General features: G+C 39.8%; 1 protein-coding gene and 1 pseudogene across 1 annotated transcript in view; one reads left to right on the top strand and one right to left on the bottom strand.

Moving 5' to 3' along the window:
• GLT1D1 (glycosyltransferase 1 domain containing 1) overlaps positions 1-27,115 on the top strand; it is a 112,917-nt gene that overhangs the window by 71,964 nt on the left and 13,838 nt on the right. Inside the window, 2 exon segments of the mRNA XM_044658731.1 lie at positions 425-577; positions 7,153-7,251. Coding sequence (XP_044514666.1) covers positions 425-577; positions 7,153-7,251 — 252 coding nt within the window.
• LOC123232319 lies at positions 3,249-3,397 on the bottom strand (annotated as a pseudogene).

Genomic DNA, 27,115 nt, shown 5'->3' with positions numbered 1-27,115 from the left:
CATACTATCTCAGTTGGTCCTCACAAAAATTCTATGAAGAAGGTGCTATTACAAAAAGATATAAATATATATTTATATAAATATAGAAAAATATTTTATATTTATAAATAATATAATAATGTAAATATAAATCTAAAACTACAAATATATAAAATATAAAAATATATATAAAAATCCTCATTTTACAGATGAGGAAACTGAGTCAGCCAAAGGTGATGTGACTTGCCCAGGGTTACATAGCTAGTATGTAAGTCATATTTGAACTCAGGTCTTCCTGGCTCCAGGTCCAATGCTTTCAGTATTGTACCATCAGCTTGCCTGAATGGATCATAAGATATGCTTACTTACTGATCTATGATATTTTCTACAAAAGATCACGTATCTTTTTCCCCCTTGCTCTCCCACCCCTGCAAGAACGTAGAAGGAGATGGTCTTCATGACATGCTTGATTTCTAGGGCAGCTGGGGTACAATTGATGGGGGAGATGCCTCGAGAAGATCTTCATGCCATCGTGAAAAATTGCTTCGCTGTTGTGAATAGCTCTGTTTCAGAGGGCATGTCGGCTGCAATTCTGGAGGTAATTATATATCGCTTGACTGTTGAATGTGGGAACCTGAAATTGCCCATCATTTCTTGCCTTATTTATAGAGGTGAAGTCTTTGTCAATAAAGCTCTGCACCTTTCACAAGCAGGAGGGCAATGAGGTGTTTTCTGGAGTCTAAAAGGAGCTTTTTTCTTTAGTTGCTACTTTTAATATAAATCATTTCATTTCTTCTTGCCACTTCTCATTTCAAGAGACAAAATCAAATAAAACTAAGAGTGTGCACAGTGCCCTTCTGCCCCTGCAAATATCTTTGTTTGGGAAGGAAGCAGATTTAAGTGAGGTCTGAGCAGAAACTCAGACATGAAAATGGCATGTTTCTGCTAGGAATCCCCCATCCTTTTTTCCTTCTCTTTGCCTATTTTGTCATCTCAGACATGGTTAATCCAGTGCTGGGGAATGGTTTAGGGGAAATATGGTAGTTTGGGAAGGGAGAGACCTAAAGAGCTACCTGATTATTCCCAAGGTTACCCATTACAATATTAGACTTAACACAGAAGGCAAGGGAAGCCTTCTAAATTTCTTAATTTTTTTTTTTTTTTATGCCTGTCTAGACCAATGATCAGTCTCTTTGGGACAGGCATGTCAAAGACTAATAGGTTCCTGGAGACGATGCTCAGAATGTGAGAGGACAATCTTGTAGTTTTGTTGAAGGTGTGATAGGGGTCATCTATGGACCTCTTCAAAGTTCTCACATTCAGTCATGATAGACTATAATATAGCTTCTTCTACATTGGCCAAGTTGCTTATAGTAAGCATCACCCAACCTTTATTTTATGAGATCTTATCTTGTAGGATTACCAATGGACTCTAGTAATAGAGTCACTATTAATAAGCTAAGAGAGCAGATGATGGACAGTGTATTATTGGAATTAAAAAGTTGTGGTACTAAATTAGTGCCATTAACTTAGTAAAACGACTTTCCTGTAGAAAAAAAAAATATGTATCTATATATTTTATATCTAACCTAAATTTCATCAGTCAGAAAGTCATATCTTATATAAAAGCATATCTTAGCCCCAAACAGGTAGCTGCACCAATCCCATGTACTTAAAGGGTTCATGTAAGACTCAGAGTGATCATCTATGGAAAATCCTTTGGAAACCCTTAGATGCTACAAAAATTTCATTCATAATTATTATACCTTCAAGGGCCAGGGTGTAATCACCAGTATTTTTCCCATAGCGATCATTTTCTGTGCTTTATTTTTTAGTACAACATGTTCCAGTATTGTGGAGGGTAATCTCAGGGTGGACGGTCCTTAAGCTGTTCCTGATAAAATCAGCAGTTGTTCTTCAATGGGTATCAGATAATTTAGCCTTTCACTTTCGAGTCTTTCCAGGACTATGCCGAATTTAATATTATAAATGTGGTATTTTATTTTAGGACATAACAGCATATGAAACCTAGTTTGTTCATCTTCTCTAACCTACCAAAGAAGACTCTTAAATATTCCTTAAGTTGGTTATAAAATGTTGTACTATGGTAAAGCACAAGTTAAAAAAAATTAAATCATTCATTCTTAGTGCCGGATGGGACCCTAAAGGACGCAAAGTCCAGCTTCCCACAAATCCTTCTACCAGCTCCCCGAGACCTTTTGTCCATACGCATATCCTATTTTCTGTTTCACTAAATGCATTCCTCGCTGTTACATTTCTAGTTTTCTTTTATATTTTCTATTATATCTATATCTATATCAGGTCTTGCTGGGTTATTACTCCTATTAACTTTGAAAAGTTAAGATCTTGCAATAACAGTCCTTGGACTTTCCTTGAATTGTTATCTTAGGTATAAATATATTTACCCCCTTTAAAAATCAGTTTTCGTTCTCCCGAGGGAGCTGGGTGGAATCCTTTGATTAGTTTGCTGACGTGTGTGTCACATGGTAATGCACAAGCTATCTTTTCAGTGGAATAATTTAGCGAATTGCTGTCTAACTTCATTTCTTTCTAAGGCAAGGCTATTTTGACTATCTTGAAATGTTGCTATTGTGTTCTTAATCTGACTCTTACACTCAAAAGTCTTACACTTTTAATTAAATTAAGTTTGAAAGACCTAGGGGTATGCAGAATTAAAATGAACTTACCTAAAATAGTTGATCATTGAAGAAGCATTTTGTGTGTGTGTATGTGTGTGTGTGTGAAAGAAAGAGAATATATATAATATATATGTGTGTGTTTTTAACTTTGGAAGGAAATGATTTCTTGATTTTTCCATTTTATTTGTATGTGTATGTGTGTATCTTAACCCTTACCTTCTATCTTAAAATCGATACTAATTATTGCTTCCAAGGCAGAAAAGCAGTAAGGGCTAGGCAATGGAGGTTAAGTGACTTGTTCAGGGTCATCCACTACAAAGTGTCTGAGGCCAGATTTGAACCCAGGACCTCCTTTTTTTTTAGACCTGGCTCTTAATCCACTAAGCCACCCAGCTGCCTCCTTTATGGCATGTTTTGAAGACACAATAAAGCAATATAAATCTTTTTTTTTCTTTTTCTCCTTTTGAATTGGGGCTTCCTTTATTGGTCTCAATCTACAGACATACGTTTTTCTCTCAAAAGCAAAACATGAATTGAGACAGTTTCCAATCTGTTATAACATATAACTGAAAAGTTTCACCTTGAAAATGTTCCAGTAGTCAGGTTACATTACTCCATTTTAACTTTCACTATTTTTACATGCCTGCCAGAAGCTTTTTCAGTATTTGCTTTGAATTCAGTCTTTAATGCGTCTCTTACTGCTTTTGCACAGATCTGGGAATGTAGCTTAGTCCAGCCTGTCTCCCATAGGCCACCATGGCTGCGGGGAAGGCGAGTGAGGGACAGAACCAAAGCAATAGAAATCTTTATTTATTTATTAGTGGGGTTTTTTTCATTTACATGTAGAAATAATTTTTGTTAATTGTTTTCTTTTTTTTTTTAAACCCTTAACTTCTGTGTATTGGCTCCTTGGTGGAAGAGTGGTAAGGGTGGGCAATGGGGGTCAAGTGACTTGCCCAGGGTCACACAGCTGGGAAGTGTCTGAGGCCAGATTTGAACCCAGGACCTCCCGTCTCTAGGCCTGGCTCTCAACCCACTGAGCTACCCAGCTGCCCCTGTCAATTGTTTTCTATCATTTTCAGATTCAGATTTTTCTCCTTCCCTCCCTTCCCCCTAAACCCCAGCAGTAAATAGTCTGATATAGGTTATACCAGTGCTTTCATGTAATATGTATTTCCATATTGCTCATGCCGTGATAGAAGGCACCTAGCACACATACAATAAAAATCTCATGAAGGAAATAAAGTGGAAGATGGCATGCAAAGCAATATAAATCTTAAGGAGCCATGGGATACTCACCAAACATTGAATTTAAACTTACAGAGCTTTGGGTGGCTCCAAATAAATATTGGTTCTGTTCTTATCTGCTGTCAGCAAGAAACAAGTTTGTTTTATCAAGCCAAAAAGGAGGGGCAGCAAGGTGAGTCAGTGAATGGAAATCCAGGCGTGGACATGGGGAGGTCCTGGGTTCAAATGTGGCTCAGACCCTGGGTAAGTCAGTTAACCCCTCTTGTCTAGCCCAGTGATGGGCAAACTATTCCCGCTCCCTCCTCCCTCCCAGGGTATCACTGCCTTAAGCAATTCCCTAATCTGGATATGGGGACATAGTGATATTGAACTTCCCCAGATTCTAAACCCTTCTCAACTGGCAGAAATTCTGCAGCAAGGCTTTGCAGGGCTGACATGCACCCTATTTGCACTACAGGCAGTCATGGGCAAACTATGGATGTGGCCGGAGGGGAATAGTCTGCCCATCACTGGTCTAGCCTTTACCTTTCTTCTGCCTTGAAATCAATATTTAGTATTGATACTAAGATGGAAGGTAAGGGTTTAAAAAAAAAAAACCCAAGCAAAAAAGACATTGCCAAGAGATTCAAAGCTTTTTGCTACTAGAAACTTATTTGGAGAAGGTTAAAAAAAAAAAAAAAGAACCAATTTGAAGTTTTCACAGAATCATAGATTATCAAAGTCTGGGGCTACCCATTCCCACCCAACTCAGATTAAGAAAGCACTTTGGCGCCCAACAAGTGGCTATCAAATTTAAGTCAGTTCAACAAACATTTTATTAGATATCTTCTATGTGCCAGGCACTGTACTAGGCACAGAAGCAACAGAGACAAAGATGAAGCATCCCCTGCCGTCAAGGAACATTCACTCATTCATTGCCAGCTCAGATGTGGTCTGATCAGACCATACCAATTAAAAGCCATGAAGGCGGGTGAAGTAAAGCCAGGCAAAAAAAGGTGAAGGCTTAGATCATAAGAAAACTGCCCTTAGGGACCTCTAGTTGGCTTATTGGGAAGAGAGTCAGGCCTAGAGGCAGGAAGTCCTTACTTCAAATGTGGCCTCAGATACCTCTTAGCTGTGTGACCCTGGGCAAGTCACTTAATTCCCATTGCGTAGCCCTCACCACTCTTTAGCTTTGGAACCAATACTCAGTGTGGATTCAAAGATAGAAAGTAAGTTTTTTTTTTGAAGGGCTAAAAAATTTGCTCTTGCCTAATGAGCAGCAAAAGTTGGAGTTTTATTGCAGAATTATATTTATGGGCTATTTATCCAGATTCTCCCACCATATGCATTACTCCCAACTGCCAAATTCTAGCAAGTAAGTAGATTCTTTTGGGTCACAGCTGTACTCTAAAGGGACCATTCAGCATAGAGCCATAGTCCTGTGAGAAAATGGGATTTTAAAGTTATCTGCAAATGTAATTTGTTATATTAGGATTCTTCGACTGGTTATCTCTGGAAACAAATTACATCCCTATTATGAGAATTCTTTATTACACGGAATGATTAATATCATGTATCGTTGCCAGAACCAAGTTCCTGATGCGGGGCACCCACCAAGCCACTTAATTTAACCAGATTCTCTATAACAATGCCTAACAAAAGTCTGGCAAAAACATGACTGCTTGCCCACAAAACAGGTTCATTCATTCCTTAACATCAGATAAACAGAGAGGTCAGCTGTTCTTTCTGAGAGTAATCGTTGCTGATATCTGTATAGTGTTTCAAAGTTTGCAAAAGAATTTTGCATATTTTACTCATTTGTGTGTGCGAGTGTGTATGTATATGTAGCCTCCATCTGCCTCAGTTTCCTCAAATTTTAAAACGGGGATAATAACAGCTCTTATCTCCCAGGAACATTTGTAAAGCCTTTGGCACAGTACCTGGCACATAATAATAAATGCTTTAGAAATGTTTATTTCCTTCCTTCCTCCCATCCTTTTGTGAGCTAAGTGCTAGAGATCTCATTATCCTCATTTTTATAGATGAAGAAATTCAGATCTAGAGAACTGACGTGTCTTGCCCAAAAGTAAAATAAAGGAGTAGAATCAGAATTGGGACCCAGGCCCTTTCATTCTGAATCTCTAGTACTCTTCCCATCACCTCCCACTTCTAGAGTAATGCTGAATCCTTGGATAATATATATTAACCCTTACCTTCTGTCTTAGAATCAATACCAAATAAAAGTTCCCAGGCAGAAGAGAGGTGAGGGCTAGGCAAATGGGACTAAGAGACTTGCTCAGGGTCACATAGCTAGGAAGTGCTGAAGCCAGATTTGAATCTAGATCTCCCTAATAACACACCTGTCATTCTATCCATAGGGCTACCTAGCTGCCCCTTCTAGTATACTTTTTTTTTTTTTTTATTTTCAACCCTTAACTTCTGTGTATTGACTTATAAGTGGAAGAGTGGTAAGGGTAGGCAATGGGGATCAAGTGACTTGCCCAGGGTCACACAGCTGGGTCTAGTATACTTTTTAAAAAAAACCTTATGCCTTTGAATTAATACTTAGTATTGGTTCTAAAGCAGAAGAGCAGTAAGGGCTAGGTAATTGGGGTTAAGTAACTTACCCAAGGTCACACAACCAGGTGGTATCTGAGGCCAGATTTGAACCCAGGAGCTCCTGTGTCCAGTCCTAGCTTTCTATCCTCTGAGCCACCTAGCTGCCCCCTATTATCCTTTTGATGCATCAATCTGATTCTACCTATCATCCTTAAGAAGGGAATGCTGCATGCTCAGTGAATGATGAGGATCATCCTTCAAATTCCTTTTTTGTTCTGTCTGCCTGCCAAAGAAACTAGTTTAATCCTCATGGCACTCATACCACTTGTACTAGAGGAAAATTACTCATCAGGGAAAGTAATGATGGTAATTAAAAATGTATTCTCCCCCCTGTCAGTGAATTAGTGTAAAACGAACCCTCCGAGAGGTGGGTTTTGTCAGTGTTTCTGCAGTAATTGTACCCAGCAAGCAGTTCTTGTTCGTGGACTCTCCAGGTTTCCAAAGCCACTAACGCTGATTAAAAATTCAGGTGTCTTTCTACGTGTGACAGGCAGAACGTCTAAACAGTCACCCAAGCTGCATGTCTGTATTCTGTGATGTTCTGGAGTCCAGTCAACAGTAGTGAGTGCTTTTACAAATTAGGTTCTTCTCTCCACAAACAGCTCTTAAAATGATTGCTATCAGCCCACCTATCTTGTCTTCTTTGCCTCCTTACATCCTTTAGGCAATGGACCTGGAAGTTCCTGTGTTGGCAAGAAACATTCCTGGCAATGCCGCCATTGTTAAGCATGAAGAGACAGGATTATTGTTCTCCCATCCTCAGGTAATAAACACACCCAGGCCTAACTAAATACGTCAATAAAAATTTATTTCCCTTTTGAAGGGGGAAATAATAGTCCTTCTGGTCTATCTGCTTGCCAGTATGTGAGAGTACATTCATTGTTTGCTCTGGTAAGACTGCAATGTTCATGGCTTAATCCATTCTATGATTCAAAGCTTTCTACTAGGTTCACATGAATAGATATCATGAACTTTGCGACGACAAGACTTGTGTCATTTGAAATTGTTGTAAACCCTGGAAGACTACAACTCCTAGGGCTCCCTGCTACAACTTCCCTTGACGACTCTCACTTCCTTTGTGGGAGATGTCAGAGAAAGTATAAAAGAGAAAGTTTGGCACCTTTTCTCTCTTTCTACCCTGGAGGGTTCTGCTCTGGAGCCCTGGAGGCTCTCAGATCCTGATATCTCTCTCTTAACACCTTTTTCCCTTTCTATTTACCTCCTAGTTTTTCCTAGACCTTCCCTTTTCTAATTAAAATAAAACCTAACTATTCTAAACCCTAAAGTTGCTCTCAGATCTTTTATTTGAGCCCAAAGGGCTCTGGTCAGTTTCCCCCTGCTGGGGCTGGGAACTGCCACCTTCCTTTCCCTTCCTCTACCTTCCTCCCATTCCTCCAATCCTCCTACCTTCCCTTCATCCCCTCACAGATTTGTCGGTCCTCCGAGGCTATCAGGTCAAAAATCTTATCTTTATTTTATAGTTGGGGAAATTGAGGTCCCAGAGGTCCTTTGTGCCCTGCTCTTCCTGAATGTAAGGGACAAAAGACAGGATTTGAACCTGTAGTCTCTGACTCCAAATCTGGCATCCTTCTCACTGTAGACTTGTTTTAGAACTTAGAGTTAAAAAAAAAGTCACAGGTTCTGATTCTTAACTTGAAACTATGAGCCAAAGAAATGCACAATAGGAATTAACCTTAAAAATTATAATCAATTTAAATATAAGTATGATGATTATTTGCCTTCTGGATTACCCATAAGGGAATTTTAATCCCAGACAGGCATCCCTTCTCTAATTTCACAAGATAATCTTGGACTTCATATCCTCAACACCGAGTGAAGGTATGCTCTTGGAGGCAAACTATTTTTACCATCAGTCCAAGCAGAATGTTCTCAGGAAGGAAACTTTGCTGACAAGACAGACTCTTTAGCAATGACTTAATAGACATTTTTCAATGGGGCTTTGCACAAAGTAAAGGGCCGGAGACTAATAGGGTCTTTTGATTTCATGTAACTGCTTGTAAGTAGTTTCGTTTAATATTTAGAAAGGCCTCTTAGGTCTAGGAGGTTTATGAATTGTTTTTGTCCATTATTGCATCACAGGGCATGGCCCTACCATGCCCAACGATAAAACGAGGGGCTTAAAAACCTGAACTTTAATGGGGATTCTATGAAGCATGTCAAATGCTGGGCTTGAACTTACTCGTACCCTTTCTGCATTTTTTTTAACACGCTTTGAAAAATTCTTGCTAGACAGCAGATGTCTCACACAGCTCTTTGTAAAACAGACATGATCATACTTTGCGTGTCACAGGATAGCAGCTGTTACTTTAAAAACAAATAAACCTTTTAATTAAGTCAGTGACTATGGTTATATTAAAATCTAAACTAAGAAACTCAGGTGAAATTTAGCAGTAATTTCATCACTACTAGTCTTTTAAAAATCCATTTGGTATATAAATAAATAATAGAGCTAATGCTTTCTGTGTTAGCTTTGAGGACGTTCATTTACAGAGATTTGTACTTTCAGAGTTGATGTCATCATAAGAAGTATTTTTAGGATTGAGGCTGTAATATTGAAAAATTAACATTATACCGAATGTAATATGCTAAATGTAATATTTAGAAATTAGTTTAAAAAAAGATTATTGTGGCCACTGTTTATAAAATAATTAATTAACCCTTAAGTCATGAGAATGATAGTAGCTTTTAACAATTTAGTTTTAATATAAATATAGTCTAAGAAAGAAATAAAGAAGGAAAGAAATTAAAAAAAAAAAATGTTTCCTAGCCTAGCAGGCAGGCCACGGGAATGTCTTCGGCCTGAGTCACTAACCTCCAGAGAGAAAAAAGACCCAGCCTCCTCTGCAGTCTCATTTTTATAGTCCTTTTCCACGTCATGTCCTTTTAAAGCTCTTTTCTTCCTTGACTTTCTTAATGGAAACTTTCTTGCATAGTCCTACTTTTATGACTAGAGAGCTATCTGGTAGCTCAGAGGGTAGATCTTTGCATCTGGAGGATGCAGTCTGGAGGATCTGCATTCAAATCCAATCTCAAACACTTAGTAGTTGCGTGACTCTGGATAAGTTGCTTAACCCCTATCTGACTCAGTTTTCTCATCTGTAAAATGGGGATAATAATAGCCTCTACCACTCATGGTTGTTGGTTGTTATCAAATGTTATAATGTTTGTAAAAGCTCTGCGCCTGACACATAGGTGGGCACTATATAAACATTTATTCTCTTTCCTTCCCTCTGCCATTTTTACTTCTTCCTCTTCCTTTTCTCCAAATGCAGGCATTTCTCAAGTTTCAACCTCCTTTTCTTCACACTCTCTGTCTCTGTGTCCCTCTTTCTCCATATCCCTTTCTCTCTATCTCAGTCTCTCTCTCTCTCTCCAGGGGTATGACTGGCCACCACTCCTTTAGCAGAGCCAGGGCAGGAGAGCAACGACCCCTGAATCCCTTCTTTTGTGCCATTTATGTTGGGCATCATTATTACTGCCTCCAAACGCCAGTCCCTTTTCTCCCTTGAAAGCAACAAATCAGAGCTGGCTCCTCTCCTGTCCTTTCCCCATCTTTCCTGTGAAGCTGGGATGAGGAATGATTCTGGACCTTTGGGGAAGCAGGGAGGGCCACAGCATCTATTCTATCCCCTCTTCTCTCCCTTCCTACCTCACCTCCCCAGTAGTTTCATCCATATTCATGGCTCAGCCTCTTTCTGGACCCTCTTCTAAATCTGTATCCATAACCCTGACCTCTCTCTTGAGTTCTCTTTCCATGTTTTCAGATGCCTATTAGATGTCTGTTTATTGCTGTTGCTGGCAATTAAAATTCAACATGTATAAAACTGAATACATCTTTCCTCATAAATCTACCCCTCTTCTTTACTTCCTTCTTTTTCTTTTTTCTTTCTTTATTTTTTAAAAATTCTTACCTTCTATCTTAGAATCAATGTTGTGTATTGGTTTTAAGGCAGAAGAGTGGTAAAGACTAGGCAATGGGGGTAAAGTGACTTGCCCAGGGTCACACAGCTGGGAAGTGTCTGAGGCCAGATTTGAACCCAAGACCTCCCATCTCAAGGCCTGACTCTCAGTCCACTGAGCCATCCAGCTGCGCCGCGGCACTGCCCCCAACCCCCCTACTTCTTCTTGATAGTAGCATTTCTCTACTCCTGCTCCTGTAGGCTCAAAAATGTATTTCTGGTGGATAGAGAAGGATGGCTAGAGATAGGAGGAACTGGGTTCAATTGTGACCTCAGATCTTCCTAGCCCCCCATTGCTTAGCTCATACCACTCTTCTGTCTTGAACCAGTACTTAGTATTGATTCTAAGATAGAAGAAAAGGGCTGAAAAAAATTACTTATAATTAGTTTGACCTTCTTCCTTCCCCTTTCTGCCCATATCTAGTAGTTTTGTTTGCAAAAATTGTACTCATTTCTTTTCCTCCCTCCATCACACTCTTATCACTTCTTTACCTTGGTACCTTACTGCCTGCTGCCTGGAATCCTGAAGTAACTCAGTGATCTTTGTCCACACTCACTTTTAATTCCAGTGTGTCTGTCTTGTGTATTCCTGTGGATGTCATATTTGATGGAGCATTATTATGTCATTTACCCTGCTCAAAGCTTCTCAGTTCAAATCCAGCTTCAGACCTTACTAGCTGTGTGACCCTGGGCAAGTCACTTAAATCTTTTTGCCTCAATTGACTCATGCATAAAATAATATGACCTCCCTCCCAGATTTGTTGTGTGGATGGATCAAATGAGATAATTTTTGTAAAGTGCCTAGCACACTGCTAGCACATAGTAGGTCTGCATTAATGATAGTTATTATTATGATGATCATTTCTATTATTATTTTACTACTTATACTATTATTTTATCATTTTAGCTTATGTTACTATTATATTATCAATACTATTATTATCGACTATTTTACTATATATTGCTATTACTATCATTCTATTATTATTTTGCTATTTTATTATATATTACTCTTTTTGTTATCATTACTATTATTACTACTACTATTATTATTTTCCCACTTCATCTCCCTCAATGCACTGGTTGCAATACACACTCTGCTTTCTCACCTACAGTGCCTTTCATGTAACGACTTGTAAGTGGTTCCTTCTAACATCTGGAAAGGCCTCTTAGATCTATGAGATTTTGAGTTATTTTTAACCTGTTGCTCCCCAACTTGGCATGTTTCTATCCTGGTGATCCTTTAAGGACCTTTGCTCTATGTGCCCTTTACCCAAACCTCTCCCGATCTGCCCATCCACACCGCTGCCATTTCTTCTTTTGTCTGTGTTACCCTAAAACTTTGACTTTCTCTCCTAGCGCTTACCACAGTCCTCTGATCACTGCCATTTCCTGTTTTTTCTTGCCTGCTAATCAACACACTCCCAGAGGCCAGGGTGGTGGCTTAATCTTTTTTCATCTTTACCCTGAGCTTCATAAACATTCAGTTGAATTGAATCAATTATTTATAGAGCTGTTTGATCACACCCTTAATGACACATTCATCATGTGTATCTGCAGTTAGTCTGTATTTGAAGGACTTTTCTTTATCTTGGCAGTCTTCTTTTAAAACTTGTACACACCTACAACAATAAAACCAAGTGTTTTCTTGAACATATTTTTTTTCCCTTCCCAAACATATGGAGAGTCTCTTTAACTGATGGTTTTATGACAATGACAGCTTTGGTTCTCCCGTTGCCCTTCCCTGTAATTCAGTCTGTTACAGGCGTTCTCCTCTAGAGATTTTTTACATAGAATATCTCAACCATTTTTGTGGATTAAATTGGTAGCCAAGAGGCAGTGTTGATTTGAGGGACATCATAGTCCTCACCTGCTACCAAATATCAACTTAACTACTATAACACTATTGTGGTTGTTCAGCCTTTCAGCTGTGTCCATCCTCCATATCTCTTTTGGGGTTTTCTTGGCAAAGTTACTGGAATGGTTTACTATTTTCTTTTCCAGCTCATTTTACAGATGAGGAATCTGAGGCAAACGGGGTGAAATGATTTGTCCAGGGTCACACAGTGTAAATGTCTGAGCCCAGATCTGAACTCAGAAAGAGGACTTTTGAGAGATCTGTCACTCTATCCACTGCACATTATAGCATAATATTAGAAATTTCAACCAGTCAACCTTTAGGATGTAAGAATTAAATTAATGTTCAATACTTATAAAGTTTATTATCTGACAAAATAGAACCACGTGACTAAGTTTTCTACCTGCTCAAAATGCCCTCTTCACCAAAGCTGCTGACAAGAAGGAAAAGAGAGGGTTAGACATGGAACTCCACCCAATTTATCTCCCTTCTATGTCGGGCACGAATGACAAGAAGTGAATGGAGTTCTGGGAATCGTAGTTTGCTGGGAATCATAGTTCCACTGGGGATCGCAGTTTTTAGGTAACGTTCAAATTACACAGGGATACGGCATTTTGTTTTACATTGTTTCCATGCAATTTGAAATATATCATTTTGTAGAGTAATATATATGTAGATGAACAGATATTAGCGCAGAGTCTAGTTTATGAACTGAGTAGAACCCTAATGAAGTTGAGGATAGGTAAATTTTCATATGATGATAGCGAGGGAAGACAATACTTTGATAGATCCATGATTCATAAATATAGGTAATCTCCCTACCAATTCAGGCCACAAATCCCTTCATGACATCATAAATTATAGATTCCAGACTGTAAGGGAGGAAACACAAAAATCTTCTAGATCAATCTCCTTATTTTAAGGATGAGGAAACTGAGATCTGGAGAGGTCAGGTGACTTACCCAAAGTCATACAGATGGTAACTGACAGAGGTGGGATTTGAAACCAAATTCTCTGACTCTAAATCAGTGGTTCCCAAACTTTTCTTAGCCTACCGCCCCCTTTCCAGAAAAAATATTACTTAGCTTCCTGGAAATTATTATTTTTTTAAATTTTAATAGCAATTAATAGGAAAGCTAAATGCACCTGTGGCCATCACAGCTTCCCTGGATCATTGCAGCACCCACCAGGGGGCGATGGCGCCCACTTTGGGAATCACTGCTCTAAATGGTTTTATCCCATGTGATTCTTTTCCTAAATCCTGCAGAAGGAAGGTACCCAACATGTTAGAGATATTTCCCCTCATTCTTAGGCTTCCAAGGGATGACCAGTATAATACTTGGGCCATCTATCATCTTTCTCTAATTTTTCATTCTTCACCCAGCCCACAGGGACCTAATGAAACCCTTAACTTCTGTGTATTGGCTCCTAGGTGGAAGAGTGGTAAGGGTAGGCAATAGGGGTCAAGTGACTTGCCCAGGGTCACACAGCTGGGAAGTGTTTGAGGCTGGATTTGTACCAAGGACCTCCCATCTTCTAGACCTGGCTCTCAATCCACTGAGCTACCCAGCTGCACCTCCCCCCCCCCCCCAATTCTTTTCTTTGTTAACTATTAGTTTCAGAACTATTCAAGAACTTTTGGCCTTGTGGAAGTCAGAGTCATGAAGGTCTGGACTTGTTCCTTGGTTTGTTGGACATTAGACTATGTGTACCCCCTATTCTGTGTTCATCCCCTCTCCTGTAGTGGAAAGGTTCTAAGTTCTTATTCTCCTTAGCATTATATTTTGTGGTCAACATCTGTGGAGTTGAAAATACTCTTTTTTGGGGCAGCTAGGTGGCACAGTAGATAGAGAGTCAAGTAGGACCTGGGTTCAAATGTGGCTTCAGACACTTCCTAGCTGTGTGACTCTGGGCAAGTTACTTAACCATTTACGTAGCCTTTGCCCTTCTGTCTTAGAATTGATACTACGTCAGAAGGTAAGGGTTTTAAAAAAGAAAATACTCTTTTTCTCCATGTGGTATCATTGTAATAACAGCAGCAATAATACTGACAGTGCTTTAAGATTTTCAAACTGCTTTACAGATATCCTATTTTATCCTCATAACAATCCTAGTGAAGTGAGATGAGTGTCTAATACAGATAAATTGACATAATTATGAAAGCAATTCTGTTTATTTTCAAGATATCTCAAAAATAAGGTTATTCTTAAAGCATAGAAAATATCATATCTTGTACTTCTACCAAAAACCAATGATCATTCCCAGCTGTGTGACCCTGGGCAAGTCACTTGACCCCCATTGCCTACCCTTACCACTCTTCCACCTATAAGTCAATACACAGAAGTTAAGGGTTTAAAAAAAAAAAAAAAAACAATGATCAGGATTCTCTTCAAAACCTTATGAAGTGGGGCAGTGGGACAGCTAGATGGCTCAGTGGATAGAGAGTCATGTCTAAAAATAGGAGGTCCTGGGTTCAAATCTGGTCTCAGGTACTTCCCAGCTATGTGAGCAGGTCAAGTCACTTAACCCCTATTGCCTAGTCTTGATCAGTCTTTTGCCTTGGAACCAATATACAGTATTGATTCTAAGACAGATGATAAGGGGTTAAAAAGAATTCTAAGAAGTAGTGCTATTATTAAATTGATTTAGGGATGAGGAAGCTGATGCCCAGCAAGATGAGATGTTTTGACTGCGGCCACATAGATTTCAAGTATCTGAGATTTGATTTCAGTCCCAATTTTTTTGTTATTCATGTTTGTATAATGAATACTAGCAATGGGTTCTTGCACACAGAGGACACAAAATCAGTTTTTATGAATGTTTTATTGAAGGAAGTGTGAAGAGTGAATCGAACTCTCTTTGTCTATCAACCAGCAACTTATAAGTTAATCAATAAAAAACTCAAGTACCCCTACTTAGTACCTTACCACTCACTAAGTAAGAGAGGTCACAAGTCACTTGCTAGAGTGGGTGACAACTCCAGAGGCCACTGTCCCCACTCGTGCTAGGTAAATTGAAAGACTGTGATTCGTTCTAAAGTGGGGGAGCAACAGGAAGTGATGTTGAGAAAACTGCTTTACAAAGGCCAGCTCGAAGATTCAATCATTCTCTCTCTGAGCAAAATCCTAATATCTCCAGACTGCAGATATTAATCTGAAAGTGAATCTCACTAGAATCCAAAGTCCTAATTAGGAAGCTGAAATCCAAAGAACCAGGAGATGCTGAAGAATCCACCGAGAGCCTTCAGTGCATAAGAAGGGCAAGAATATCATCAGAACTCATGCTGAAGGGGGTGTCCCACCGAAGTGCCAACCTGTAGAGAGGGTCTTCTCACTGAAGAACGAAGGAAGGAATCACTCCACTCACCACTGCAGGATACAAGGAAAGAGTCTTTCAGTCCAGCTCACTGCAGTGTCAGAGACTGAATCCTCAAGTTGGCCTTTTTAAAGCAGTTTTCTCAACATCACTTCCTGTTGCTCCCCCACTTTAGAACCAATCTCAGTCTTTCAATTTGTCTAGCACTGCCCAAGGATGGGGCAGTGGCCTCTCCAGTTGTCACCCACTCTAGCAAGTGACTTGTGAACTCTCTTACTTAGTGACTGGTAAGGGACTAATAAGGGTACTTAAGTTTTTGACTGATTCACTTAAAAGTTGCTGATTGATACACAAAGAGAGTTTGATTCACTCTTCACAGGAGCAGGGTTAGAGGATTGATGGAGAGTTTGATTTATACTTTCTGATTTAACATGACAGCAGAGCATTAAAACTCAGGAATTTTAGAACTACAAGTGAAACCTACAGTCTTTTAGTACAACCTCCCAGCCTATGCCTGGATATTTCTAGTGCTTAGTAGGAAGCTGGAAATCCTGGGTCAGCACAAAAGTGTGTGGTTAAAGCTGCAGAGGATTTGGAATTCAAAAAGATTTACCAAATCTCTGAGTTGGAAGGGCCTCAAAGAATATCTATTCCAATGTACCTGAACAGGAAAACTCCCTTCTCAACATCTATTTTCCTGAAATTAAGCTTAGAAAATTGCCTTTATACAAATTCCACACATTTCTTCTCTTTCTTCTCTGGGGGTTAATTTGATTAAGTCTTAATCTGCAGGACAATCTTTCAGATTCATGAAGACAACTATCATGTGCTTTTAATTCTTCTCATTTCCAGGGTAACTGTCCTCATTTCCTTGAGCTGAGCCTTATAAGGCAAGAACTCAAGGCTCTCATTATTCTGATAGTTCTCTTCGGCTTACCAGGGCCTTCCCAAATTCTGTTAATTAGAAATGCCTGGAAGTCTTCTGCTTCATTAAATCTCCCTTTCCCCCTCCCCTGGTAGGTTTATATCCAGTTTTCATGGGTAAGTTATTCTTGGTTATAAATCATAACTCCTTTTGGAATATCATCTTCCAAGTCCTTTGTTTACTTCACTGTAGTATCTTCTAAATCTTGTGTGATCTTGCCAGTGACACCATTGTATTTAAATGCTTTCTTTCTGACTACATACAATATTTTCTCCTTGATCTGGGAGCTCTGGAATTTGACTATGATATTCTTGGGAATTTTTCATTTTAGGATCTCTTTTAGGATGTCATTGATGAATTATTCGAATTTCTATTTTCTCTTTGATTCTTAGATAGCAGGACAGTTTTCTTATAACATTTCTTGAACTATGATGTCTAGGTCCTTTCTTTGATCTTGGCTTTCAGGAAGTCTAATAATAAAAATTATCTTTCCTAAATCTGTTTTTCAGGTCAGTTGTTTTTCCAAAAAGATATTTCACATTTTCTTTTATTTCTTCATTTTTTTTTTGACTTTGTTTTATTGTTTCTTGATGTCTCATGGAGTCTAGCTTCCACTTGACCAATTCTGGTTTTTAAGAAATTATTTCTTTTAGTGAGCTTTTGTATCTCTCTCTTTTATTTTCTAATTCTACTTTTTTTTTTTTTTTAAACCCTTACCTTCTGTCTTGGAGTCAATACTATGTATTGGCTCCAAGGCAGAAGAGTAGTAAGGGTAGGCAATGGGGGTCAAGTGACTTGCCCAGGGTCACACAGCTGGGAAGTGACTGAGGAAAGATTTGAAGCTCAGACCTCCCATCTCTAGTCCTGGCTCTCAATTCACTGAGCTACCCAGCTGCCCCCAACTCTAATTTTTAAGGAGTTATTTTTGTCAATATTTTTTGTGCCTCTGTTTCCAACCTGTTAATTCTTTTTTCATAACTTTCTTGCATTGCTCTCATTTCTTTTCCTAATTTTTTTTGTACCACTCTTATTTGATTAAATTTTTTTTTTCTTCATCCCTTTCTTTATTTCATTAGGAATTCTTGTTGGACTTGCTTTGTTGGAGGCTTTGTAGCTATTTTCATATTGTTGTGTTCTTTTTTTTTTTTGTTTTTTGTCAAGGCCTTCCTTTTTTTTGGTTGCTTTCTCATTTTCCTAACCTCTTTCATGAATTTGAAACTTTATGTTAAAGTTGGACTCTGATCGTCTGGGACAGGGTGGTGGTAGTAGAGCCACTGTCTCAAACTTCAGAATTTTTCATAATGATGTTGCTGCCAACTCTTTTGGTAGTTGCAGAGCTATGCAATGTTATCATAGCTACTTCTGGGAGTCTGTACATTTTCCGTGCTTCCTAGGTGATGTGATCCAGGGAGGGGTGTGGGCACTACTCTCTTGATTTGCATTTTAGTCCTTAGACAGAATGGACCCCAGTTCTCTTGTGACCACAAGTGCTAATGCCCCTCTCCACCCTGGAACTGTATCTTTGCATTGTGTAATGGGCAATGGTGCTGCCCAGTAGTCCTCAATCCTGTCCCTGTATATGCACAGCAGTTGCTTGTAATTTCTTTCTGATCCTTTACCATCCCCGGGCACTGAGATCTCCTGCTATTACTGCTACCACTGTCGCCAGAAATGCTTCACTCTTACCTTTCATTGCCTCGGTGCTCCAGAATTACAATTTGACATGTTATTTTAAAGTTCTTTGGAAGGAAATGTTTGGAGAGTTTGGCTAAAATGCTCCCTCTACTAAACCATCTTGTTTCCACCTTCTGAGCTGAAAACAATGCCTCCAGATGTGGTCTAAGGCAGAAAACAATGCACCTATCACTTCTATTGTCTGGATATTATTAATCAGTCAATCAACAAGCATTTATTAAACACCAATTACATGCTGCCCTAAGCCCTTTGGATTCAAAGTAGGAGGTTACATTTTAATAGGGGAGAGATCATGTACACATAGGATAAATTCAGACTATATATAAAACATATGTGAGGACACTAGCATCTTGGCTCAGGTGGGTTTTCACGTAGTAGGTAACATCTGAACTGAGCTTTGATGGAAACGAGAGATTCCAAGAAGGAGGGGAGAAAGCATTTCAAGCATCACAAAGACATAAAGGCATGGAGATTAAAGATGGAGTTTCAGTCAACTTTCATATTTTTTTCTATAAATGATATTGACCATTCACTTCATTTATTTATTCATTCATTCATTCATTCATTCATTCATTCATTTATTCATTCATTCATTTATTTGTTTATTCATTCATTCATTCATTTATTTGTTTATTCATTCATTCATTTATTTATTTGTTTATTCATTCATTCATTCATTCATCCATTCATTTATTTATTTATTTTTAGCCCTTAACTTCTGTGTATTGGCTCCTTGGTGGAAGAGTGGTAAGGGTGGGCAATGGTGGTCAAGTGACTTGCCCAGGGTCACACAGCTGGGAAGTGTCTGAGGCCAGATTTGAACCCAGGACCTCCCGTTCTCTAGGCTTGACTCTCAATCCACTGAGCTACCCAGCTGCCCCTTGGCCATTTACTTTAAAAAACAAAATAGAGAAGCTGGACTAGGATTTCTTAAAGCACGATGTAGGTAGGCAGCGTCTATCCCCCACACCTAGCAAAATGCTTGGCATTTTAAGGCTGCTGAATAATGCTTCTTGATGATTGACAAGAATGATTGGCATCACTCAGAAATGAAACCTGCCCATCATTTAAGAGAAGTTTGATACCTCTGCTCAATGAGAAACATACTTTTAGTGGAATCAAAACTTTTTTTCCCCCTAATTCTTCTATTTGTTCAACTCCAGATTAAATTAATTTTTAGTTATTGGGTCATTTTTCCCCTGAGTTGTTATGGTTTTGACAGACAGTTTTAACGTTTGAGCTTACAGTATTATGAAATTTTAATTCCAACTCAAATAGAAATATAGACACAATTTCTTATTCACAGTAATGGAATAATAGGAATAACTAACATTTATGTAGTACTTTAAGAATGGCAAATTATTTTACACACAAAAGCTGATCTGATCTTCACAGCAGTCCTGTGAGATAGGTCCTATAGGTATTATCATTTTTATGCATGAACAAACTTAAATTACCGCACAGCTAGCAAATGTCAGTGCCAGAATTTGAACCCAGATGCTCATGATTTGGGATTCAGTGCTCTTTCCATAGCATCCCTCCCCCCCCCAATCATAATTGTCTGAATCGATATTTCATTGATCTGTGCTTTCATTGGTCTAGCTTATGTTCACCAACATGGGCTTCCTAGAACCCTTCTACAATGTAGGAAATGGTTTGGGGAAGTTCTGGTGACTAAAGCATTCATCGCCCTTTGACTAGTCTGCTGATAATGTTCTATAAACTTAGCTGAACTAGCATTCAGACAACCAATCAACAGTTCAGCCGTCCCCAGGCCCATATCGAAAGCCTTTCTGGCCTACGAAGACTCCCTGGAGCTTATTTTACTCTGGTCTCGTCTTCCAGAGCCCAGAGTCATTTCCATGTTCAATGAGATGATGGAAACGGATGTTAGCCATGGAGATGAACCAAACGAAATAAATCCAAGGATCATTTTATGTTTTATATTGGCATTTGCTTTGGTCCTTATTTTCAGGGCTTCCCTGGCTTTTCAAGTAACCTCCCAGCTAGGAGGGGAGCTAAAATAGCTAATACAAATTAAATTGGGCCAAGTGCAAAGGAAAAGGTCAGAGCGCTTTGAGAAATTGGAGGATTGGTCAGTTATCTGAATTCTCTGGCAAATTCTGTTTTCTCATTTCTCAGATAGCCGCTGTCTGATATTTTGGGAAGTTTCTTCAGATCAAAGAATGGAGAGTTGCTGCCTTACCCTGGGTTCTGCTCATCTCCTCTTTGTAGCCTTCTCCAAAACAATAACTTGATATCATTTGCTCAGCCTGATAAAGGGCAGCAGCTCAAAGAGAGTTGTATTCTTTCTGCTTTTCTTGTTCTGGCTTCAAGAACTACTTTACTGGCGTGGGCTTCTTCCAAAGTTAGAATAGGTATTCCCTTACTTCCATCAGCCATTAAATGTTTATTAATCATCTACTGTGTGCTAGGCACTGTGCCCAGTGCTGGAGATGCAAATCCAAATAAAAAGGAAGACATTCCCTGCCCTCATGGTGTTTATGATCCAATAGAGAAAGATAACACACAAAGGGAACCTAAAAATCTGGGCATGATGGGAGATGGAGAAAGTCCCTGATTTAGACATTATAACCATGTTGGAGAATTTCACAGAAGTTCAAAGGACTCTACAACTCTACCAGGGTAGAAAAAACGAGGAGATGGCTGATCTTGGTTCCCACTTGAAATGGAAGTCTTGGAGTTCATGGCTCTGTCCAATAATCAGGAGCAGAGAGTACTGATGAGAGAGGCAGCTAGGTAGCCCAGTGGATAGAGCTTGAGGCCTGGAGTTGGGAGGACCTGGGTTCAAATTGGGCCTCAGATGCTTCCTAACTGTGTGACCCTGAGAAAAACACTCACCCTTAATTGCCTAGTCCTTACCACTCTTCTCTCTTAGTATAGATTCTGAGACAGAAGTAAAGGTTTAAATTTTTTTTTTCTAAAGAGTACTCATGAGTTGTAAGGACCAAAGCTGATTGGATCTAGGAAAATTGTGAGATTTCCCAATGATGAAGAGTGAGAGCTCAGTTAGCTGTCATTGATATAGGAATAATTAAACAGAGCGGTTCTGACAAACGAGGAAACAAAATTTGCCAAAGAATTCAGATAATTCATCAGTCCTCCAATTTCTCATAGCACTTTGACCTTTTCCTTTGTACTTAGCCTAATTTAATTTGTATCAGGCATTTTATCTCTCCTCCTAGCTGGTAGGCTCCTTGAGGCCAGGCAATAAGTCTTGAGTCTTTATATGTCCAGGCATAGAATAACACCTTACCCATTAGGAGGGGCTTATTAAATGTTATTGGAATGAAACTGAATCAGATATGTGGTTTTAAAAAAAATCTGGGGGGGCAGCTAGGTAGCTCAGTGGATTGAGAGCCAGGCCCAGAGATGGGAGGTCCTGGGTTCAAATATGACCTCAGACACTTCCCAACTGTGTGACCCTGGACAAGTCACTTGACCCCCATTGCCTAGCCCTTACCACTCTTCTGCCTTGGAACCAATACACAGTATTGATTCTAAGACAGAAGGTGAGGGTTTAAAAAAATAATAAGTCTTAAGTCTTCATATGTCCAGGCATAGAATAATGCCTCGCCCATTAGTAGAGGCTTCATAAATGGTTTTTGAATGAAACTGAATCAGGTATGTAGTTAAAAAAAAAAATCTGGTTGCAAAAAAAAAAAAATCTTTGTAAGGATAGGAACTGGACCTACAATTTCATCACTATAGGAAGTTCCTGAGTGAGAAAACTCCCTCTTCTTGTGCAGGTTGGCACCTTCTTTGCCATTTAGATTCTTTGAGGGGACAATTAGATAGCACAGGAGATAGAGCTCCAACCCTGGAGTTGGTAAGACCTGGCTTCAATTTTGGCTTCAGGTACTTCCTAGCTAGGTGACCCTGGGCAAGTCACTTGGCCCCATTTGCCTAGCCCTTAACCTTTCCTCTTAAAGTTGTTAGTAGATAATAGATAAGGGTTTAAAAAACATATTTAGATTCTTAGAGAGTTTCCCGGAGGGTGGATGTTAAAGTGACTTGCTCAGAGTAACATTTCATATCATTGGCAGAACCTGAACACAAGTCTTTCTGCCTCCTAAGCCATCTCTCTATATATCTTCATGGATCCATCAGATCATTCCATCATCTCTCCTTGTCTCTTCCTATTTCTGCATCATTGTTTAGTGAGATCACTTAAAAAATAAAGCCGAAGAAAACCGGAGCCCAAAACAGGGGCAGAGAAGCCCCTTCTGAGGTGTCTGTCCCCCTGGGGTGTGTACCCTGATTCCTCTTGGCTCCCACAGCCTGAATTGACCAAAGCAAACAGTGAGCATCAGAGGCATGTCTCTGTGGGCTGAATGGGAGAGAGCATGGAGCCCGCAGGGGCTTTGTTAGTTCAGGATAAAATACAGATAAAGCCACAAGGTGGGGCTCACTCCTTAGAAAAGCCCAGGGCCGGGGACTAGACAAAATGGGCTCTATGTGTGTGCCAAGCTTTCTTTGAGGGAGTTACAGCACAACCACTGTTCCCGGCTATAATAGTAGCCGTGTGTGGCACTCTGGGTAGCACAGGGAACATTCTGCTTCTGATGCATGCTATCTGGAGCCCTCTTAAAATATGGGCAAGAGGGGAAGGTTCATTTCCTGTTCTCCTTTTTCCCATTGGTGAACTCAATTCCCCTTTGATTTGGGGTAGGAAAAAGGCAGCTTTTTTTCCTTTTGACTTAGCTCTCTGGTCTCTAACATCTCTTAGTCTGAATTTCCTCTCAGCATGTGCTTCTCACTCTGTCACTCCACAGGTTTGGGTTCAGTCTGAGGACATCCTTAGCCCGGGCATAACTGAGCTCTTCACATCTCTTGGTGGATGTTAGTCAGAGCCTCGAGGGACCACATTTCCTTTATCAGTCAATCTCTGCCTCACCTAAAGAAAATATTGCCCAGGTTCCCACCATTTTGGCTTTAAAGTAGCAAATAGTGTTTGAGGAATGATTGCACAGTTTAATGGGTGTTAAAATGTAGAACGTCTGCATGTTATTTGATGGACTGCATGTGGAATTAGTCCATCAGTCTTTATATCTTGGACCGTTCCAGTGGATGGACAAAGGAGCTAGAACCTGGCCAGAAAAGGAAGGAGATCAGAGTGAATCACAAATTAATGCGCAGTGGGAGATTGGTGCTGTTTTGGGATCACAATCTAAAATATTTTCGAATTGTCTTTGAACAAAACACAATACCTGGGAGTTTTCATTTGAACTAATTGGCTTCCTTGCTTTTAAAAGCAGGGAATGTTAACACTGGCATTGCCCAATTTCTTAGACCACTGAGTCAGAAGACTTCAGTTTGAGTCTTTGCTAACTGGGTGATCTTGATACCAAATACCTTCACTTTTCTGGCTTTCGCTTTCCTTGGTTGTACAAAGAGCAGGATTCAAATCCCATCTTTGACACTATTCCTCATTTGGAGAAATTGCTCCTCAGTTTTCTTCTTTGGAAAAAAGGGATAGAAGTAGATGGCCCCTAGGACCCTTTCCACTTGAAGAGAGGTGGGTTGTTTTGAGAATCAGAATGAGAGAATGGATGAAAAAATCCTTTTCAAAGTTATTCTATTTTTGGGGGAGGATATTTAAATTAAATTTGGGGGAATTTAAAACTTCTCAACCCCCTACTCGTCCCCCCACTTTTTACATCAAAGATCATTCTCTAGCAGTATTTCCTGTTTCTAATGTACCAGACCTCATGATTGAAGTTCTGGTGGCACTCTGTTGACTCTCAGTTAAAATGAAAATTCCTTTGTTGGCATTTAGAACCTTTTGCAATCTGGGAAGGGAAGGGAATAAGTATTTACATAGTGCCTACTATTTGCCAGGCATTATACTAAATACCTTTTACAAATATGATCTCATTTGATCCTCACAACAACCCTTCAATGAAGTTGCTGTTATTGTTCCTATTTTATAGTTGTGGAAACTGAGGCAAAGATAAACTGATTCACCCAAGGTCACACAGTTTAGAAGTGTCTGAGATGAGATTGGAACTCAACTCTTCCTGATTTCAGGTCCAGTGCTCTATTCATCTCCTTCTAAAGAAAAGCTGGCTCCTGCCCATCTTTCTAGACTCGTCATCCATGACTATCCTTGACAAATTCTGTGGTCCAGTCAAAGGAGCTTGCTTTCTATTCCCTTTATATGACATCCTGTCTCCCGTACCCCTCCTTGTGCAACTCAGTTCCTTCTCATCATTGTCTCATTTATTTTCTTTCAAAATGCAGTTTAGAGAGGGGAGCAGGGTGGCTCAATGGATAGAGTGTTAGGTCTGGGAAATGGGAGGACCTGGGTTCAAATGTGGCCTCGGACATTTCCAAGCTATGTGACCCTGGGCATGTCACTTAACCCAAATTGCTTCGTCCTTAGAGCTCTTTTGTCATAGAATTGTAAGGATTAAAAAAAGAAAAGATGCAGTTTGGGTACCATCTCCTAGAGGAAGTCTATACCAATCCCTACTATCTGCTTGCACCCTTCCCCAGATGTTACTTTGTATATTATTTTGTATTTAATCTTCTGTGTACATCCTGTCTTCCCCAAGTAGAATGTAAGCATCTTGAGGGCAGGGACTATTTTGTATTTTGTCTTTGTGTCCCCAGTGTCCAGTGCAGTGCCTGGCACACAGTAGGTTCTTTATAAAAAGTTGCTTCTTATGGTTTCTATAGAATCACCTAAAATGTGTCACCAGTTTTGTGGGAGCTCGTAATGTGAGATAGATGCCTCTGGCATCGACCAAAATTTTTTTTCCCCCATCCAGTCATTTATCAAATATTTATTGAAGATCTACTGGATACAAATCACTGCTTTTAAATGAAGTAACAGCATCAGTGAATTCATAAGCTCTGTCTTTTTTTTTTTTCCTACCTCATTCTATCTTCAAGAATATGCTGGGATTGTATTTATTCTAGCTGACTCTGTTTAGTGGAAAAACCTTGATATCAGAAGGTGAGCGGTCACTTCTCCTGCCCCTGCCTCCCACAGGACTTCAGCAATCTATCCCAGAAAGCTGATGTGCGTCCTGTCCTTAAATTGTCAATAATGTAAGAAATGGTGCAGCCTCCCCTCTGTGAGCCGGCTGCCCTCGTGGAATCATCAGAGCTCTGCCCTTTGGGTTCTTTACAAGGTAGAGAAGGGTTGCCACTGTGTGTTCCGAGGCTCTGGGTCTTTTTATGAAGCATCTCCCCACCCAGAGGTCACATATATACAGCAAGCCCAAGTTGCTTGTCTTCTGAACCACACATTTTCCTTGATACCAACAGAATTGTTTATTTACTAGTTAAAAAAGCCCTGGTTTATTCCTGCCACTTCTCAGGCTTAAAAGTTTACCTGGACTGAGTTAATGTGTCCTCAGTGCATAACTGGTCACTAAGAATGGAGGCCAGGGAGCCTGGCCAATGTAGTAATAAATCCAATGAGGACACACGGTGGCAGCTTTCACCCGTGAAAATCCTGGGGGTTCAAAGCCCCGATTCCCGATCCAGGCCAATCTGTGAGGCCGACAACAGCATCTGTTTGTCCAGTAGGAAAATGCTGGCTCTGTTCCAGGGAAAAGACCTGGATTGGGCCTGCAGGTGATGAGCTCACTGTGCCCGGTAGCTGTTTCTCTCCTTAATTGCTCCTTTAATCACACAACTGAAGTTGGTCTTCCCTTGGGTCACTGTCAGCCATTTAGTTTTCCATTCATTTTTATCTCCCAAAGGCACAACCACAATGACTTAATTGCAGATCTGCTTTCATATTTTTTTAATGCACCTGCTCCTCTGCTTTGCCTCATCTTGCAGTGGTGGCTTCACCAGAGAGAGCTCCTGCGTTAGGCTGCGCTCTCCATTTAGGCCTTCGGGGCCACATCTGCCCTGTGCCTTCTGTGACCTGCTTCCTGATGCTCCCTTCTGTCTGCCTCTAAAAGTGAGCGAGGGTTTGAGCACTTCTGAAATACATGAACTCTTCCTCCCTACTTAAAAAAAAACCAGGAAATGGAGATTCACAGTTTCATATTCAATCCTCTTTTTTTTTTTTTTGGGGTGTGGAAATGCTCTTTTTTTGGTGTATAAATTCGGAATAAAATAAAATTTAAAAGAACAAGAAATGCAAATGAGCTCTGCAGGCTGGTAAACAAAAGGATGAGAGTCATAGAGTAAATGAAACCATTCATTTGTGTTTTATTAAATGCTTGCCTTGTGTAAAACACAGTGCATAGTGAGTGTGCTGAGCCTGGAGTGAGGAAGAACTGAGTTCAAATCCAGCCTCAGACCCTTCCTAGTTCTTTAGCCCTGGGTAAGTCACTTCACCTCTGTCTCTCTCAGTTTCCTTATCTGTAAAATGGGGGTCACAATAGCCCCTACCTCCTGGGGATTTGTTAGGATCAAATGACATCTGTAAAGAGCTTACAATACCTGGAACATAGTAATCACTCCATAAATGTTTATTTTATGTTTATGATTATGATTAGGTTTGCAACCCTAGGTGATCCAGTTCACCTCTGTCTGCTTCAGTTTCAATGATTAAATGGAGAGAAAAATGACACCTACCTCTTAGATTATTGTGAGGATCAAATGAGATAATATTTGTAAAGTACAGGTACAGAGTAACACATAGTAGGTACTTAATAAAATATTTTTCCTCCCTCATTCCCTTCTTTCCTCCCTTTTTTCCTTCTTTCCTTCCTCCCTCCTTCCTTCTTTCCTTTCTTCTTTCCTTCCTCTCTCAATTTCTCTCCCTTTCCTCCTCTCTCAATCTTTCTCTCTTCCTTCCTTTTTCTCTCTCAATCTCTCTCTTTTCCTTCCTCTCTCCTTCCCTTTTCTCTCTTACCCTCCCCCC

This window comes from Gracilinanus agilis, chromosome 1 (assembly GCF_016433145.1).
Source record: "Gracilinanus agilis isolate LMUSP501 chromosome 1, AgileGrace, whole genome shotgun sequence".
Taxonomy (NCBI): Eukaryota; Metazoa; Chordata; class Mammalia; order Didelphimorphia; family Didelphidae; genus Gracilinanus; species Gracilinanus agilis.
Note: the sequence above shows the minus strand (reverse complement) of the source record. Positions and strands in the feature narration are given on the sequence as shown.